The sequence below is a fragment of the Chanos chanos genome, chromosome 13 (genome assembly GCF_902362185.1).
Source record: "Chanos chanos chromosome 13, fChaCha1.1, whole genome shotgun sequence".
Classification (NCBI taxonomy): Eukaryota; Metazoa; Chordata; class Actinopteri; order Gonorynchiformes; family Chanidae; genus Chanos; species Chanos chanos.
The window spans coordinates 11,807,333-11,827,043 of NC_044507.1; the positions used below are offsets into that span (position 1 = coordinate 11,807,333).

Here is a 19,711-nt window from a genome sequence, read left to right on the forward strand (position 1 = left end):
TTAAAATCAACCTTTTCATTTATTCATACTGAAAAAGATAAATACAATGATAATTTGTAGACAGAGCACTCCATATCGAGCAACTTATCAAATATTTTGCAAACGGCACAATATCCTGATTTTTAAGTTTTCCCCAACACTCCATTCATGTTTGATAATGAGGAATGTTGCCAGGTTCTTTCCTCTTTTAAGTCGCTCTCATAACATTTCCATCTTTCTAAGAAGTGAAGTGTGTTTTATCAGTAGTCCATGACATACTGTGCAAAAATGAAACCAGGGTAGAAGGCACACAGAAGTGTGTGTTTTAAGGATAGGGAGCTGGTCATGCTTTATCCTATGTCTTCTTCGTCTGCCGGTACTTTCTCATGTATGAGGCAATGGAGGAGGAGATCTCTGACGCTTTCTTGTTCTGTCCATAATACTCCACAAATTCTCCATCTGGACCCACCAGGTACATTATGATAGTGTGATCAACCTGAGAAAAGAATGATTTAAAAAAAACCCCAAAACAAATACTTTTTCATTATTTATCACAGGTTCAATTAACACTGAGACAAATGCATGAATGAATGAATGAATGAATGAATGAATGCATGAATGACTGAACTGAAAGCTCACAATGTAGTCGTTGTCTTCGTCTTTGGGGCCTTGGCTGTAGTACACTCTGTAGGCTCTGGAAACTTCGTCGACCTGAGCGGTGGTGCCCGTTAAGCCAATCAATTTAGGGGAAAATTCTAAATAAAATAAGACGTAGAACACCAGCTCAAATCACATATTTTAATAAAATAAGCAAACCAAATGATGTGGATTTAAGTGCATGCTCTGAAAGTGACTGTAAACAGCTGATGTTTTAGCAGTTTAATGAGATAATTTCTCAGATTTAATCCCACCTTTCACATATGCTGCCATGGCCTCTGGAGTATCCCTGTCAGGATCAATAGTGATGAGAATGGGGGTTAAGTCTGGGAGAGACTTTATCCTGTCTGTATAAGAGACAAAATATAAGTATAAACACTCAGGAAATTGTAAATATTTTTGTATGATTGGAGTTAGATGAATCTATTATCAGGCATGGAAAAATATGCATGGTAAAGAAAAACACTCTAAAAAGCACAGCGACAGATACGGCAATAACTACATAATAAAGACATGGCTCAGTGGTCAACGAATTAGAGCCCTGGTTCCTCATATCATGCTGAACAGCAAAATAATAGGGAGACGGTAGAGTTTGGGTTCACAAAGCTACATTACCGATTTCATCTACGACCTCTATCATTTTCTCCAGCTCATCAGGACAAATATCTGGACAATGTGTGAACCCAAAATAGATGAGGATCCACTGGCCGAGGAAATCTTCACTTTTGACTGGTTTATTGTTGTGGTCAACAAGGGAAAATGGACCACCAAGTGATGGTTTTCCAATTGACTTGGTCCTCTCTCGTTCAATGGCTGTATTGGACAGAAAAGTATACATTTTGCTCTTAATTTAACACATCAATCAAAAAGCATGCTGTCCTCAACAGTAACTGGACAGAAAAATTAAGTATCATCTATAACTGATCATGTGTTAAACTGACTAACTCATATACTTTGTCTTAAGGTTGCTGAACATTTGAGCAGTAAGTCAACATGGTCTTACAATCCTCTTTTTCTTTCTTGAAGTATTTCATTGCCAGAAGAAGACCACCTCCAATGGAAAATGTGATTGCAAGCGACTTCCATGTTACTGGCTGTGGACAAGACATGTAAGCAGATTTGGAAATGTTTTGACATACTTGACATGCAGTGATATTTGATTAGACATGGGCATAGATACAGATTACATTATCTGTAAAACAAAAACAAAAACTGTGAGAGCCCATTCACTGAACAAAGTAATATCATTAAAGCTTTAAAACCTATAAAAGCATCTGTATATCTTAATATCAACGAATCCTAAAGACTCAAGGATAATGTCACAGAGAGATATTATGATGAAGGTGCTTACTCCGCGCTTCTGGTTTGGGCTGTCCCTTCCAGAGGAGGGCGGTGGGGGCATGGAAGCAAATGATCTCACGGTTGCATTTAGTGACGCACATCGTGTCCTTCTGCACGTATTTATAAGGCTCAACTACAGAGGAGACACACAGTCACACAGGCATAAGAAATCAACATGAAAACCACCAAAACTTGATTCATTACAGATTGTGAAGCAATATTATGGAAGTAGTCCATAACGCTGCTGAATTGGCAATGCAATCAATGACCTACCTGTCGCTGCACTCTCCTGTGTGGCACATCTGTGTGTGTGAGCAGAGTTCTTCCTTGTGAAAGGTGACGGGCGACGTTGCAGAAACTACGCGTAGTGTATCTTTTACTGAGGGGGACTGAGTTGACCATCTGACATCTCAGCCTTTGACTCAGTAACGTTGTTAATCGCAGAGCCATGATATAACAATTAGTTAGGCAACTTGACCACAGCCAATGCGGAAGACAGAACGATTTACACAACTAGCATCACAGGAAAATGATATCGCATTCAAATTCCTGTTCCCAGATCAGCAGTGCCTCTTGCGGAACGCAGTGATTTAGTGCGAGTTTTCCCACGGGAATACTTGTAAGGGCTGACTCTGAATCAGCAGAATTACTGCGCGAACTAAAAACGGATGTGACAGCATGAGACCGGTTGCTCGTTTCTTCTTCTACGGTCTTTGTGGAGTTTGCGAAATATGTGTGCTCTATGCAGTCGACATCTAGCGTCGTGAACGTGACGTTTTTAAAGCATGAAAATATTTCTGAATTTATACCAATCCACAAAGTGAAAACGTGGAGCAGTAGTCTAACTATTGGAGCTCCCTTTTGTCGTAACGTACTGATCGCATACCTTTTTAAATAACTGACTCCCTGCATAAATTAGTAACAAATACATTACACAATTTCTGCTGAAATAATTTTTCTAACCTTATTCTACATTTGCTGCTCAGATGAGGGACAAAAGAATGGGAGACGAACAATGCTGTTGGTAGGGGGCACAGACATTTAACAGAAGCTCTATGGTGGAGCTATAGTATACCATAATGCCTAGCGAATGAGTGAACTCGTGGTTGTTTGGAAACCGTGAAACACTACAGCAGTAGCAGCAGCAATGACAAGCTAGCAGACAGACAGACTGTTGAGACATTGGTTGACGTGGCTGAAATTAGGGGACTTCATCATTTAAAATTGACATTGAAATATGCCTTGTTCTGCGAATTCCATTTAGTCATTAGTAAACCTCTTTCGTTTGCTAGCACGGTTATATAGGCAAACAACGTTTAAAAAATAGCTAGCTGGCTAGCTATTTGATTTGGCCTCATAATGAATGTTCCAAAAAGTGGTTATCGTGTCTTCTCCGCCAACTCTACCGCAGCGTGTACAGAACTGGCCAAGAAGATCACAGAGTATGTATATTTTCTGTCTTGAGTGATTGAATCGGATGCTGCTGAACTAACGTTTAGCCAGCTACCTGCAATAACTTGTGATTAAATGTGGAGCTAAGATGTTAGACTTAAAAAATAAACTATGACATACTGGCATTGCATCAAGCAAGTGGTACTGACCTCTTTCTTTCTTTCTTTCTTTCTTTGGGGTTAATTCATTTTTTTCATTTGGGTTCATTCAGTTGTTTTGAACTGTTTAAATTATGTTTATAACCTCTTACATACAAGCAGCGGACGAAGAAGTGTAGTTTGATGAAGATTATAAAGTAGAATTTAGAGTCGCATATGGTCTGATGCAATCTGCATTTTTTTATAGAGGTGTGCGTGCAGCAGCCGAGTTAACTGAATCATAACTTGATTGTTATATAACAATCCATTGGATAGCTTATAACTGAGTCTGAATCCTTACCATGTCTTATTCATCAGGTCACAGACTGTAAATTAAGTGTGAGTATAGAGAGTGCACGTTTTTCTTATTTTGGGGCTCACATATTTTTAAAGACTTGCTTCACACAGTAGGGTTTTTTTTGTGTAAAGATACTATGCACAGTTGCTAGCTGTTTGTCCTTGAAGCAGTGGCAGTGTTGTCACTTGGGTGCTACTGATAGAAATTCCACAGCAAACGGTACCATTGCTGTATCTCCGGTCAGATGATAAGACCAGTGGGTCAGGTGGACGACTAAGGACATATGTTAGACCATGTGACTCATTCTACGAAATGGCTTTTATCAAACAAAGTGAGGATACATTTCCTCAAGACAGTTTTATTCTGTGTTTGAAGCAGTGAAGTTGAATGTTTCTCACATTTTGTGTGATTTACTTGTTCCACTCTTCATAATTGGAACATTTATCTAGCTCTCAAGTGTTGTGCAAGAATGTTCCTTTGAATCAGTTTGTTTCCTTTTTTGTCCTCAGGCGACTTGGAGTTGAACTAGGGAAGTCTGTTGTTTACCAGGAGTCAAACCGAGGTGGGCTGAGCCCTGTTTCTGTGTCATGTTTATAAATATGTGTGACTGTTGTTCTTTTCTTTTTTTTTTTGTTTTTGGTCTGTCTGAATAGCATTTAAAGGCGCTGTCTGATTAATTGATTCCTCTTTCTGAGGCACCAAATTAATTCATTTCATTTTTGCAGAGACCAGAGTCGATGTGAAGGAGAGTGTGAGAGGTCAAACAATCTTCATCATCCAGACGATACCCAGGTGAATTGATCCAATCAGCAAATGAGAACAACGTGACTCTGTTTAAGCCTGTTTTCAAAACTGGCTCACAGTTGAAACTTACCAACCCCTCATGAAGGGAGATGCACTGTTGACTCCTAATTATCATGAATTTTAATTGCTTTGTGTTTGTACTCCTCAAATTCTGAGTCTTGTGAGTCTGATGACACCTTCGGTGTTTATAGTCGCTAACTCCCCTATCATTTGCCATGCAAAGATAACACTCAGTTATTGCTTCCCTCTCCTTGAACGTGCTTTAGTCTTGCTACAGAGGCCACATCCCTGTGTTTTGTCCTATTAGAGTGTCTGTATATGAATTTATCTCCCTGTGTTTGTGTTTGACAGAGATGTAAACACTGCCATTATGGAGCTGCTGATCATGGCTTATGCCCTGAAAACCTCCTGTGCAAAGAACATCATAGGCGTCATCCCTTACTTCCCTTACAGCAAACAGTGTAAGATGAGGAAAAGAGGCTCCATAGTCTGCAAACTGCTGGCTTCTATGCTGGCTAAAGCAGGTAAGGCATGCTGGCTAAACAGTGACGAGCACAGACGTTCGGAGAGGCAGTGGCTCTACCAAAAACACACAGCAAGTGTGTTGATTTAAGATACATGTCAGATGGTGGCAAAATGTGTAAATCAATCCCGAAAAACCAAAACAGTTCTGGGGGAGGGCCGCAACCTCATTCCAGCATTAGGAGCAAGCTGCACGCATGATGTTACACAAAAGAAAAAAAAAACGTTTGAAGAAAGGAGTGTTGCATGAACTTGCAAATCTGCACTACAAGGAAGGTTCTTTGTCCAGAAAAAAAATATGTGCCTCTGATGAATAGCCTTGCACAAATCAAATGTTACACACACACACACACACACACAAAAATGAACACTCATATTTGGATAGCAAGGACAGAACTGTTTACACAGAACTAAGTAGGCTATGTAATGCACGTACGCCACGGAGTCCCCCCCAGCCAATCAGAAACTATCTTACTAATATATCACTCTTGTTGACAACAACCACAATGAAACTCATGAGTATGTACCACTGGTCCTGTGGCAATTTAATTTGGACTAACTTCAGCAATGATGTACCAGTGCTACTAATGGATAATCCCAGCTATCAAAAGGGACACCTTGGCCAAAAGAGGGCATATGGGCCATTTCCTGGGCGACAATAGCACGGAGGTGTGCACGTCCCTGTGGCTAAAGCAGTCTTTTAAAATTAGAGTGATTTTGTTTGGGATTGTAAAGCCAATTCAGTCTAGCAGTTTTATTGTTTATTACTACCATTCATAAATCACCTTCTAGAACCCCGGCTTTAAAAAAAACCCAAAAAAAACAATAAGGGAAACCAAGCTGCAAACTAAACAATGACTTGTGAATGGTTTACAACCTTAGCATGTACAAGTCTCCACACCACCACTTGCACCATGTAGGTTTTTCATAAACAGTAAACAGTTGCTGGTTTAGTCAGGTTGTTATTAGGTGTGAACTCTCTCTCTCTCTCCTTTGTGAACCAGGTTTGACCCACATCATTACTATGGACCTCCACCAGAAAGAGGTCCAGGGCTTCTTCAGTTTCCCAGTGGACAATCTTCGTGCATCCCCATTCCTTCTCCAGTACATCCAGGAGGAGGTATGCCGCTCCAGCAGGCTTAAGTTTCAGTGTTTGTCTTTTCTCAATGGTTCTTTTTTAATCTCTCTCACAATCTGTAAACCTCTCTTACTTGTAATTCTTCCTTTGCTTTTCAGATTCCAGATTACAGAAATGCTATCATTGTTGCAAAGTCACCCTCTGCGGCCAAAAGGTAACCTGAACAGAAAAGTTGTGACTGTTAATTAACTTTGTAAAGTTTTACAGTTCAGTTCAGAGGTATTTTACATTCCATAGACACATATATCATGTCAGTAAACAGTCACAGAGTTTCTTTAAGAAGTTCTGGTGAGTTCTGCTGTGTCATGTGGCTGATGTTGACATTGTGTATGTGTGTGTGTGCTGACTCTAGGGCTCAGTCGTTTGCAGAGCGTCTGCGTTTGGGTCTGGCGGTTATGCACGGAGAGGCCCAGTGCTCTGAGTCAGATATGGCAGACGGGCGGCATTCCCCTCCCTGTGTCCGTAACGCTACGGGACACCCAGGGCTGGAACTACCATGTAAGATAACGACTGGTTCTCTCTGTGAAGATCATCATACTGTGTATCAACGCCATGCATTTGAATGTATCTCTCTGCTCACTTGTTACATCCTCTCATCTGTTTACCCATCTCGTGATCCGGGGGGTATTTCACATACATGGTTTAGTGACTGATTCGGATAAGTTAACTCAGAGTAAGTAGAAAACCGCCTAATAGAAGAGCCCTATGGCTTTGTTTTGCTAGGAGAATGAAGCCATGGGGCTCTTCTGTTAGGAGGTTTACTACTTTCTCTGAGTTAACTTATCCGAGTTAGTGACTAAACCACGTACTTGGAGTACCCCCTGGAGGAGTCCACTGTTGATTTGAACCCACGTTGGAGTCAAGGGTGATCCATTCAGTACAAAACATGGGTAGACCAGATTTGGTTATCCTTTTTTCATTTGGCTCTGTTACCTTACACTCTTGGAAAAGATTGAAAAGAGTGAATTATTAATGAAGAAAGTGTGTTGTTTATTAATGATGAAAATATACTGATTTTTTTCTTTTGTATCACCGTAAACATGGAGGAGGGACTAGAGATCAGTACTAACAATGTTATACTTACATGATGCCTTATTTTTAACAGTTTGCAGTTCATAAATCAAATTGTCTTGCACTGCATGTATGCTTAAAAGCCTTACTGCCTTTACTAATGCTATTTTACCACTATTTTTATCTTCTTTACCGGTAATTACTATTTCCCCCCAAAAAATTTAGCTCCATTTTGCACCTGATGCAGTTAACATAGAGTTATGGTGTCGGTTTCAGATTTAACTGCAGTGTGTGTTTTCTGTCCTTGCAGAATGACTTTAGTGTAATTCACATTGCTCCTCCAAGTTTTTCTCTCAAAGTTTGTCATGCTTCACTTTTGTTTGTCCAAAGCAGGATTTTGACAATCCTCAGCATGGCATTCCAATGGCCTGTCTAGTTGACTTCACTCTCTATTGTCATGACAGTTATTGTTATTCAGATCTAATTCATCTTACAATTCTTCTAACTGAGCTGGGGTTAAAACACAAAAGGTACAAACCTTATTTTGGTGGTATTATTTACCTGTAATATGGCAAGGTGTATCTTCGCTCATTTTTGAAGCATCCTTCATGAGTGCGCTGTGAGGATTCTCCAAGGCCTGCTGTCATGTCTGTGTGGTGGGTTTTTTGTTGTTGTTGTTGTCGTTTTTTATTGCGTCTGTGTGGGTGTCTGTTTAACATGGTGTTTATTTGTTGGTAATAGGCAAACAGCAAGCGCCGTTCCCAGGCATAGAGCTCCCAAGTATGATGGTTAACTCTCTTTGCTTCTAATCACAGCAGTGACCACACTAAATGGTTCCTCTGTGCATGCATGCAGTGCCTGACTGAGGACTCTCAAAGCTCGGAGCCAAAGCAGCCTGAAGAGTTATTGTAGTCGTTGTGGATGAGATTCGTCCATTTTTTTAGTTTTAGTCAACCATTTCAAGCCACCCGATGTGTGTTTTTTAGCATCGCACCACCATTTTAACCCCCAAGATACCAGCGTGTCCTCAGTGGAACAACTGAGACAAAACAAACAAAACAAACAAAAAAACAGCCAGCAATTTTTTTTTAACTATTTTTAACTCAAGAAGGTTACTTTTTAAAACATAGGGTTAAAATCTCATAGTAATTTGATAAACTGCTTCAAAGAGAATATTATTACTTTTTCATATTATGGCAAGCAATTTTGTAATACAGTTTCAGGTTATGCAGTACTGGTCGTAATTGGAGTTTTCTGTGCATATCTGAGTACCATGGTATTTGTCCTGTATACATATGCCATGTACAAATCGAGCCTGATCCAAATTAATCTTAGATGTAAACAGGAGCACAACATCTTGTGTTGTGTTACATTCGCTGATTGTGATCTTTACCATGTTGTGATCAGATCGTATCGTCTAATGACAGACAGAACAGACAGTGCTGGCTTCCTGTCTGTCTTAGTCATTTTTAACTGAAAATTTTTAAGTGAAAGAGCAGTTCCCCATTGTTAACCCAGAGTGGAACTTTACATTACAGATAAAACATGTAAACACCCACGCTGTGTCACTCTCTGCTGTTGGCTGTGGGGGTAAAATGGAACTGTTTTTCTTTGAATTGATCGACAGTTCCCCTACATATACATAATTACTTTTCTTCATGTAGACCTGCAGTGATATGACTTTTAGCAGTTCGATTTCACAAAATATAAATATTTAGGGTTGAAACACCTAAATGTTAAAGAATCTGTCACAACCTTGATTTGATCATAATTTTACCCTAGAATAAGTTTTTAGGTTGCCTCCCAGATACATCAAGAGCTGACTGACAGAGATCCCCCGACCACTGCTGGGGATATACCATACCTCATTAGATTTTCCACTGAAATAGCAACTCCGTCAAATTACGAGCCAAGAATGTAATACTTTTGACCAGGGTCAAAATGGAAATCCGAAAATGGAAATGAATGAGGTGAATTGTCTTGCAATCAAAATTTTTTTTTGTGCGGGATAAAAATGACCACAGTTGGTATCTATGTTGGGTTATTTTTTTTAGCAGCTAGCGGCTATTTGTCTTATCTGTCTTAACAGATGTCTCACCCTTTTAAAAACAAACAAACAAAAAACCCTCCTCAGTGAAGGGCCAGAGAAGCCAGTGGTTTGTCAGTACTGGGACCAGTGCTGGGGATTCAGAGTGCTTTGGAACAGGTTTGAGAGCCCTCACTGAAGTGCTTTCCTTTGAAAATCACTGGAATCATCATCTGTCAGAACTGGAACCATTGAATCCAGGCTTATGTTGCCAACCAGCATATCATGCCTGCTTGTTGAGATCTCTGTAGATTTCTAGAAATTTCTCCCGTTAGCTAGTTTTGACCAAGGCCACTAAAGGTCTTGGAAACACATGACCTTGAGAAGAGGGAGAGAGAAGCATTTTAATAAGGATAAAAAAGGGAAATTGCGGTTAGTTTCAGTTTTAGATTTAATAAAGAGCTCACTGGGTGATGCAGATCACGCAGCATGGATTATTGTTGAAATGCATATTAAAAAAAACCCCAACAACAACACATTTTAATAAATTACCACAAATGGATAAATATTATTGAACAGTACTACTGTAAAATAACTGTGCAGTAATAGGTACAAAGTAAGTTAGAAGAGCAGAGATTGAAATGTGCATATGGTTTGCATGAAATGTCAACCTCGCTATGTGAATGAAAAGTGCAGGGCTATTCCTGGTCAAATTCTTCATGCTAAAGCATGTTTATTAAGGTTTAGTAAGTGCTCTCAGAGGCAGTTCTCTACAGGTTTGCCAAACAAGGAGTACATAAGCTATGCGTATTTTATTTTATTTGCATATATGCATATTTTATTGCATATTTTGATCACATGACACCTGTTGCAATTTGCAGTATTAGAGTTTTCTCCTATCAACCTTTCTAATCTTACGCATAACTATCCCCTCACTTCACACAATCCTTTTTTTTTTCATCTGAGCTGAACTAATAATAGCTCAAAATGTTTCTCACTAATTGAGCCTAGTTACTTTTCAGCCTTTCAGGTGTATTTGGACAGGAGCCAGAATTGAAAATGCCTATTAATATTCTAAATATATATTTTCAGTTTGTTGAATGCTGTCTATAAAGCTGTAGTTTAACAGACCTAAGATGTTCAGATTAAAATATGAGCAGACTGATTGGTAAGTTAGGTGACTGCATTTCTTTTAGAAGGGCATGTGTTTTGGCTTGTACCTTTGAATCCCTCTGTATTCTCAGATTTCCCAGTTGTGGATCAATTTTTTTGTACGTGTGTGTGTGTGGGTGTGTTTCTCCTCTGACTGATTAATGTGGAATGAAGACAGTCCTACAGTTCTGACAAGCACTGAGATTCAGAATCAGTGCTACCATAAATGTTGTTGGTTTTGGTGGTTTGAAGACAAGATTAATTTGCGTGTGTGTGCGTGTGCGTGTGTGTGTGCGCGCGTGTGCGTGTGTGCTGTGTGTTTTCGGTACCACCTGTGGTATTTTTGCACAGATTGTGGAAGCATCTTAATATGCTCCTGTTTGATTGGGTATGTTGGGTGCAGAAGAGAGTCATTTTGATTTCTGCATGGCATGTGCTGTAGTGAATTTGCTATTCCAATTGAAACAAAATTGTAGGTGGGGTAAAATGGGAAACATCCAAGATCTCATTAAATGTAAATTCGAGTATGATTTGTGCTTTTTTAAATCTTAGGGGTTTTTTTTTTTGAGTTTCCTTCTAGTGGCCACCAAATGGACGGCCTCTCAAAGGCATCTATAAACCCATATTACCCAATCTACATTGCAAATAAACCCCTTATTGACCTGCACCGAATACTTTGGCTGGTCATAACCTGCTGTTCTCTGTCTTGCAGTGATGATGGCCAAGGAGAAACCACCCATAACAGTGGTGGGAGATGTGGGAGGGAGAATAGCCATTATTGTTGTAAGAAATAACTCTTAATTAATCTTAATTTTTTGACTCGTATTTGTTTACAAGCAGTACAGATTTGAATCTGAGTCTGTGGTTCTCTTTTAAACAGTTTTAAGTCGCAGAAAAGCAGCACACAGGCACGAACAAATCAATAGGATTTTATGTGACTCATAGAGATCCAGCCTGCTCCTAATTTAGCTTCAGTCAATGGACCGCTTGCTCTGATGGATTTCAGAATGTAGACCGTACTTAAAATATGGGCTGTTTCTCAATCCCATTGATTAGTTGATCCCCGTGGACGAGGAGTGTAAATGTTACCAAACTGGGAGCGTTTTATCATAATGTACCATAATGTGAGGGTCAACAAGATTAAACGCAGGTTATGATCTCTCAGGATGACATTATCGATGATGTTGAGGGCTTTGTGGCAGCAGCTGAAATCCTGAAGGAGAGAGGAGCCTATAAGATTTACATCATGGCCACTCATGGCCTGCTTTCAGCCGACGCCCCACGACTCATCGAGGAGTCCGCTATTGACGAGGCAAGTCACCAGTGTCTCAGACACCAGCACTGTAAATACTTAGTGATCGTACCATGTCCCTTACAGCACTCATTCGCTGCCTTATTCCGAACAATTACATTACATACTCGCATAACAGGGGAGAGACATAGACCGAAGGCCCGAAAGCTGAATGGGTCAAACTGATATGTTGTTGTTTCCTTCCCTCAGGTTGTGGTGACTAACACTGTTCCTCACGAGGTGCAGAAGCTCCAGTGTCCGAAGATCAAGACGGTGGATGTTAGTATGATCCTGGCCGAGGCCATCCGTCGAATCCATAACGGGGAATCCATGGCTTATCTGTTCCGCAACATCACTGTAGATGACTAATCCATGCTGACGTTTAAGATGGGGTGGCGGCGACACGTCCAAAGAATTCCATGATCTCCCCTACCCCTCATTCTGTAAAAAGTGCCAAGCACTCCTCAAAAACGCCGTCACGCGCGCCTGTTTTAACTCCACCGTTACCGCTCTGAACACGCCTCCCCATTCAACAGCCAACGCAGCTTAAAATTTGATCGAGTCCTGCATGAGAAAACTAACTCACTTGGTAAGGGCAAAGACAAACAAATAAAAAAAAAAAGAAACGAAGTTTTAAATCTTTCACAGACATGCCCCAGAGCTGCTCGGCGGTGTGTTGTTAGGCTTATGTATTCCTCATGCAAAGAGGGGCAGTGGTGCAGTTAGCAGTAGTGACAGTGATGTACAAGACGCACAGTTATTAGATGTCATGTGCTTCATTTTCACTTCCATACAGCCCCTTTCAACACTAATTTTTATTGTGCTGTGTCATAACTGAATCCTCTACATATAAAAAGATTGTCATGGACTGCATGATAGATTTATTGAAGGGTATCTGTTATTCTTGACCAAAATTACCTTTCGCCAACTTTTTGTCCAATATTTGAAACATGTTCCGTCCACACTTCAGACGGTATCCCCCTAAATCTCTTTGCCGCATAAACATTGTGAAATCTCAATCATTCCACTAGATAATTATACACATACTCTAATTGGTTTGGGAAACAACAGAACACCAGATGGACTTTGCGTTTACTAAACAGTGTGTGTGGGTGTACGTGCGTGTGCCGTCCATGTCAGTGTAGTCTTGTCTTCAGTGTAAAAAGGTGGATGGTCAACAGATCTTTAGTTTAGCCTCATGTATTCCCATTCGTGGAAGATTATAGTAACTTTGTAAGGAAAAGTCAATGAGGTAGGCTCTGTGGTATGATGGTCAAACATGGTGAAATTTAACAGACCTTTGGACTTAAATTACCTCTGTTTAACATACACAAATATTGTAGGCTGACCTTCAGGCCAGATGTGCTTCTCTTTTGTTGACAGGATGTTTTATTTATAATAAGCCATATGCGTGCCCACGCTCTTGCAAGGATTTTATTTACAGTTGTGCGTATAGCTTTAGTACTAAGTTCCTATTCACCACGCCTAACCCGAAAACTGACTACTTAAAAAAAAAACAAAAAAAAAGGAAAAAAAAAAACAGCACCTGCTGTGAGATCCATGTGACACTCTAATTCAAAATTAGCTGTTACTGTTACAAGACCAAGAGAGACCAGAGGGGATTTGAGGCAGTGATGTATCTGAATTGCAGTTTGGTAAAGGCATTTTTTTCCTTCTGTGTAGATTTTCACCATATGCACTATGTATACCATATGCACTATATATATATATATATATATATATATGTATGCTATTTGAGCCATAAGCTCAGGGACATGTGTTTCGGTGGTTGAAACAAAAGAAGGAGTAAAGTGTTCATTGCAATCACCATAGTAAATGCTTGTGGTAATGCTGGTGCCTACAAATACTCTATGGTTGAACTGTTAATGTAGCTCTTTGTGTCATCCTACATGTGGTCTTAAATGAAATCTCCTGTCTTCCAGGTCATATTTTCCTCTTTTTCTTTATTATTATAAAAAAGTGTTGAACTCAAGTGTTCTTTCAAAATGAATCATTAATTGGTTTATTCAGCCTGACATTGCACCTGCTGGGCACAAGAGAATATTCTGGCGTCTCTGTGAGAGCGACAGTGGTTGCTATGCCAGCCTTATTCAGAGTCAAATTAGTTTCCATTGACCGTCGTGCACTTATGAGCAGTGTACCAGGTGATGTTTCAACTCATATTGTTCAATGTATAACTGATGTCGATCTACATCCATAGTTTTGTAAATAAAAGCAAAGCCTTGGTTTCGTCATCCTTGTTTGTGACTTTATTAACTGAAGTGTACATTATGGTATGACATTACTAATATTGAAATTAGAGTGAAATGGAAAAATAGCACACTTGTACTGTGTCCTAATCTCAGTTCTGGAGACCAGCTGCAGAGCACAGTTTTACTGTGGCCCTGGGCAGACGCACTTCACTCGAGTGAATGTACTTGGTGGTTTTGAATCAGATGTGTTAGTGGTTGGTTAGAGAAGACGTGTGTGATGCGTTGGGTCAGCTGAGCCGAGAGACACCGTACACACAACGAAAGCTTTTTCAGTTATTTATTTTTGGTTTCTAACTGAAAGAGTATCCTGGTTATTCTGCATAGAGCATAGAATAGGGCTTCAGAATCTGTGAGCGTTTGTGAGTATGTTGAAATGTTGATCGTTGAGTGAGTCACCTTCTTATGTAATCGCCTGCATAAATTATCCCGTTATTTTTTTCAAAAGAAATTCTGAGAAAGTTTTTTACAGAGTAGAAAAAAAAAAAGCAAAACCCTAAGTCTCTTCTCTTCCTTTGAGTGGAAGCGTCTTTCCCTTCATTATCTTCAGCACAAAGCTTTTTGTAATGTGCTGGAACCATTATCAGTCCAACTGCGTCTCTTCTCATCCAGCCATTGAAAGACAGGATTATAGCCTTCCTTTGTTTCAGCAAGTAATGGACTTGGATAGAGTCTGAGACCCTTTACTTGCTCAGAACTCCTCAGATGAACTCAATGGATCCTGAGGAGCTTAGACCAAGTCCAGGGGCACAGACACACACACATGAACACACACACAAACACACACACGTCTGCACACATTTATCCCCTTTGACCGCTACACACAAACATGATTAAAGCAACCTGCACGATCAAATCTTCAATAGTTCATATTCATAACACACTGACATTAAAAACGAAGGACTCAGACTAGAGAAAGTAAACAGAGCAAACTATACAACACGTTCATTTTCTGTCTCTTAAATTCACCAGTTATTGTCAGAAGTATTACTCACCTGAAAGCCTTCGTGCGGCCTCTCACACAGAGCTCTTTCGCATGAGTGCAACTGGGCGGTTTTGAGCCTGACACCTGTGTGTTTAAAGAGGACTTAAAGAGGAACCAAAGAGCCATCATGTTGAAGTCAACACTTCCCCTCTTAACTTACAGAAACAATATGCCTTGTCTCTTTATGGCACTGGAAAGGGGAAATGTAGTGTGGGTGCATCCATGTGTGTGTGTGTATGTGTGTTATAGAGAAAGTGAAAGAAGACACAGAGTTGCAACAGTTGCCAACTTAAGAATCTTGGGGTGTGGGATTTCTCGCACACAAAGATTTTAAATAGACCCCTGACATACCAATGCACCATTAGGTGTGAGGAGTTTGTCTTACGAGTGGTTGCTAAGGAAACTAGTTTCACCAGGTATCTGTTTGAGTTACAAATTTAGATGGTAGCGAAATCTTTGTTCTGTTGAAATAATCCTGTTATATAACTGTCATGAACCTGTATGTGGGAGTGCACATTTTGTGTAATTAAATTTTCAACTTTAACAAATAAGAAAAAGTTAACAAACTTATTGGACTATGGGTGTGGTTTGAGAGGTCATTCAGTCTCAGCTATGATATGGGAACTAGATGACATCTTGTACAGGGCAGACAATGGGGTTTTGTTTTGCTACAGGCTGAGCTTCCCTTTCAGTTGAGTTCTGCTTTGTTCTAGTTACTTTCTTCAGTAAGGAAGAAGTGAGCTGTCGAACTGTGTGAGGATAAAGGACAGGCAGGATGAGGAGATTCTCCACTAGAGGGCAGCATTAGATCATTACCACAGTGTTTATGACCACATCAAAGAGTATGAAGTTAGTTTTAAAATATATAGGAGTATAAGTTCTTACTTTAGATTAAAAGTGTTAATAGGTTTTCTATATGTATGAGCTGAACTCCAGTGTAAAATGGTGAAACCATGACCAATATTTTTCCAGAACCTCCTTTCAAAGGAAAAGTGTAAAGTAAAATAAATGTGGAGAGCAATCAGTGATTCTGGTAAAAACCAGAAAATGTTTTTTTTTTAAGGTTTACTAATCATGTAAAGTTCATGAATATGCTCTGTTGCTGTTACAAATTTGTGGTGTGTGTGTGTGCGCGCGCGTGCTAGGCGTATAAACAGCATCACCTGAAATCCAGAAAACAGTCAGAAACACTGCTGTAGAACTGGTATGGAAAGCTTTTTCATCCTTATAAATTATTATTTTGCCTTCCATGCTTATTATATATTGTGACTGTTGTATTTTTACCTTGTACACATTTCACATATACACAAATGGTGCTTACCTCAGCAGTTAATATGTATCTAATATCTAATATAACAGGAACTGTATTAGGAACAGAGATCAAATTCTTGCACAACAATGTTTATATTTATTTCAGAATCAAGTGACAAAAGTGTTAAAAAAAAATGCAACACAATAGTTGAACATATTTAAAATATAAAAAGTGCAAACGGTGCCAAAGCATCACAAACGCAAATCTTCCAAAAGAAGAAAAAACAAAAGAACTACATCAACAGAGAGATGGTTCAGTGTTTCACAGCAGTGATCGGCAAACAGGCAAACAAACGGGAAACTCTTATGATAATCTTTTCTTTTCCCCGTTTGGTGAAAACAACATTTATCTCTCAATTCACAATATCTTCAGAGCAGTCAAAACACTTTTTAAATAAAATGTATGCGTAATTAGAAACATCTCTTAATGTATTCAGCTTAGCATTGGATACTTGTTTTAACTTAGCAAGTTGAAATATTCAAATTATTCTCTTCATCAGGTCACTAGTGACTGTCAGCGTTCTTTAATTCCATCTCTGCTTGTTTGTCTTCATCAGTAGCTAACATCCCTGCTCCTTCTCCCCTCTCTATAACTAAGAACATTTAGGGATTGATGGAGATGTTGAACTGGGTGAAAAAGTCAACATTTAAAAGATATGTAACAGGCTGTCGTGCTGTCTTAGAGTCCTTTCTGCTCTTAGGCTCTGACCAGACCAGTCATGTGGAATCTACAGTCTCGTCTTTCAGTCTCACACCTCTGCAGTCCCCAACTTGTCCTCTCCCCTCCTGGTCTAAGAGACGGAGCAGCTGTTGGTCTTGTTCATGGGCGGCCGCGTCGCGTTGTCTTTGGGGAACGTTTCCCGGCGTTGACGCAGGGCCGGGCTCAAGCGGCTGGGCAGGTTCGCCTGCTGCAGCAGCTCCCGGAACACCTCCAGGACGTTCTCGTTCTCCTTGGCCGAGGCCTCAAGGAAGGAATTGTTCCAGTCCAGCTCTACAGTTGACAACACGTCCTCCGTCGACACCTGCCGTTCTCCCCGACGGTCCGTCTTGTTTCCCACCACCACGATGGGTGTGAACTTGTCCTCCTTGACCTCCAGGATCTCTTCCCGAAGACTTTTGACAGCCTCCAGTGACTCTGGGTCATCGATGGCGTAGACCAAGGCAAAAGCGTCACTGTTTTTGATGGAGAGCTTGCGCATAGCTGGGAAGGAGTAGCTGCCGCTGGTGTCCATGATGTGGATGGTGACTTTGACTCCGGCCACCTCGTACTCTTGGCTGTGGAGCTCCTCCACTGTGCGTCGATGCTTGGGGTCAAAGCTGTCTTGCAAAAACCGTCGGATTAAAGCGGTCTTCCCCACGCCGGCTGCACCCATGAAGACCAGACGTACCTCTGTCTTCTCTTTTACGTCTAAGGACATGTTCTCCTCACTTTTTTCTGCCCTTACTCAGGTACAGGTGACCCTTTTTGTGCGTTTTGAAGGAGTTGGGAGTCAGCAAAGTTAACTGATCTTCTGGCAAAGACAATTAACTGAAAGAACTGCGGAGACCAGAGACGCTGAGATTCAACAGGAGTATCTGACTGCTGTGTGTAGTAGTGTAAGTGGAGTGATATGTGTGAATGGATCTTTGCTGGAAAATTATCTGAGGCTCTCAGGTGCATCTGTGTGTCTGCGCGGCTGTGTGCCCTATTTATGGTTTTCCTCAATCACCAAGATGCCACACCTCTTTTTGCTCCAAACCAATCTGCTTGCAGCAGCTCCTGTAATTTTTCACCCAGCGGCCAATCAGGAAGATGTATGTAAATGAGACATGGCACCAAACAGCATAAAAGGAGAAAATAGAGAGCCCAAAAGCTCTCAAGAGGATTTTAGGAGTGTGGCCAATGCTATGATCACTGTCTCTGTATTTGCCATAAATAACATATTCAGAAATATTTATGTGGTGTGAATTGCAAAACTGAGTAAATTGCAGACAAATTTATGCTGACATATTGAAGGTCACATTGATAGGAGCCTCTCTACCTATCCTCAAAAGAGAACACAAAGAGAAGCACAGTCGTGGCTCAGTGGTGACAACAGTAACCAAACAACTGCAGAGCTTTAGATTTGGACTCTAATGTTCAGTGCTGATATGGCTTTTGAATGGAGCTCTTAACCTTAAGGTTGTTCCAAAGTCATTCTGAATTAGAGTGTCGGTGAAATAAGTAAATAAACATATATGTAAGAAACCAAACCAAAACAAACCAAAAAAGCATATACTGTGTCTCTTTTTATTTAAGTTAAGCATAAAGGTAATAATGTTATCAATAGTTTTATTTCCCCCATTTTGTTGTTAAACCAGGCAATACCTGTCATATTCTAAGTTAAGTTTTAATATCCAGTGCCCTGCTTTCAAACAGTAATATCATAACATGCTCGTTTTAGTTAATGTGAAACCAACAGCTGTCTTTAGAGGTTGTAATCCAGTGAGAGGTCTTCCAGGACTAAATGAGTACTAAGTTGTGTATGAGGCTTTTCGGTAAGAGTCTTAGATGTGATTTGAAATCTGTGGTGCTGCAGCAGTGTTTCAGGGTGTCTGCTGAAAGGCCAGCCTCTCTGAGAGAGGGAGAGAGAGAGAGAGAGAGAGAGAGAGAGAGATTCAGCGCCCACCTCATTTTGTCATTTTCAGTCTAGCCTGCAAGAGTTTAGGGGTGTTCATTCAGTTCGCCAGCAAAGTCTGGCAGCTTCAGACAAAAAGGAGAGAGAGAGAGAGAGAGAGAGAGAGAGAGAAAGAGAAAGAAAAGAGGGTGGTTATTATGACTGTTGTTCTTATTTTAGCTGAGAGAGAGAAAGACATTGCCCGTGGCTCTAAATATCTCTTCCCGGGGTCGTCCCAGGTCTGTGTGGTCATCTGTGTAGCCTGCAGTTAAAGTTATACTACGCTGCAGCACTGTTTCAAGGAAACATGTTTGTTTCTCAGACTTCAGTATGTATGAGGACCAATGCATTTTTACTATTGAAAGGCTGATAGCAGGAGTCTGACCAAGCACATGAACACTTCTGGCACTTCAGTCGCTCTCTGTTTCTATTATAGAGGAGTTTCTATGATAAGATGCTCCAAAGGCCACCACACATTACAGACTCATCTAAATGCATAAAATATTCACGAGTATGGACCAGTCAGGATGATTTGATTTTAGTTTTTAATTTTTTGAATTGCAGTATGTTTAAAAAGGAGTCATTATCAGAGCTGATGTGTTAGCACTGAACTCTTTGGCTCATGGTCAAGGTAGATAGCAGAATGACCCACAGTGATAAGCTCTAATATGCTGAGTCTGGAGAGATGAATCAGAGAGACA

At 40.3% G+C, this 19,711-nt stretch overlaps 3 protein-coding genes across 4 annotated transcripts; 1 reads left to right on the forward strand and 2 right to left on the reverse strand.

Moving 5' to 3' along the window:
* Nucleotides 1-64: 64 nt before the first annotated feature.
* On the reverse strand, nucleotides 65-2,454 carry sco1 (synthesis of cytochrome C oxidase 1). Its single transcript, XM_030790441.1, has 7 exons — nucleotides 2,251-2,454; nucleotides 1,988-2,110; nucleotides 1,640-1,730; nucleotides 1,252-1,449; nucleotides 891-983; nucleotides 619-734; nucleotides 65-475 (listed from the first exon to the last, which is right to left on the reverse strand). Exons 1-7 carry the CDS (start codon nucleotides 2,425-2,427, stop codon nucleotides 335-337), a joined length of 939 nt encoding a protein of 312 aa, XP_030646301.1. The 5' UTR covers nucleotides 2,428-2,454; the 3' UTR covers nucleotides 65-334.
* Nucleotides 2,455-3,143: 689 nt separating this feature from the next.
* Nucleotides 3,144-13,324, forward strand: LOC115826496 (phosphoribosyl pyrophosphate synthase-associated protein 1). 2 transcript variants are annotated; one of them, XM_030790357.1, is made up of 10 exons: nucleotides 3,144-3,419; nucleotides 4,374-4,426; nucleotides 4,590-4,656; nucleotides 5,020-5,192; nucleotides 6,195-6,310; nucleotides 6,427-6,482; nucleotides 6,681-6,826; nucleotides 11,230-11,300; nucleotides 11,683-11,829; nucleotides 12,019-13,324. In XM_030790357.1, exons 1-10 carry the CDS (start codon nucleotides 3,337-3,339, stop codon nucleotides 12,175-12,177), a joined length of 1,071 nt encoding a protein of 356 aa, XP_030646217.1. In that variant the 5' UTR covers nucleotides 3,144-3,336; the 3' UTR covers nucleotides 12,178-13,324. The 2 variants fall into 2 exon arrangements, with proteins under 2 accessions (XP_030646217.1, XP_030646219.1); XM_030790359.1 differs by lacking the exon at nucleotides 11,683-11,829.
* Nucleotides 13,325-17,165: 3,841 nt separating this feature from the next.
* On the reverse strand, nucleotides 17,166-17,792 carry rasd4 (rasd family member 4). The gene has a single exon (XM_030790949.1). It carries the CDS (start codon nucleotides 17,790-17,792, stop codon nucleotides 17,166-17,168), a length of 627 nt encoding a protein of 208 aa, XP_030646809.1.
* Nucleotides 17,793-19,711: the final 1,919 nt, after the last annotated feature.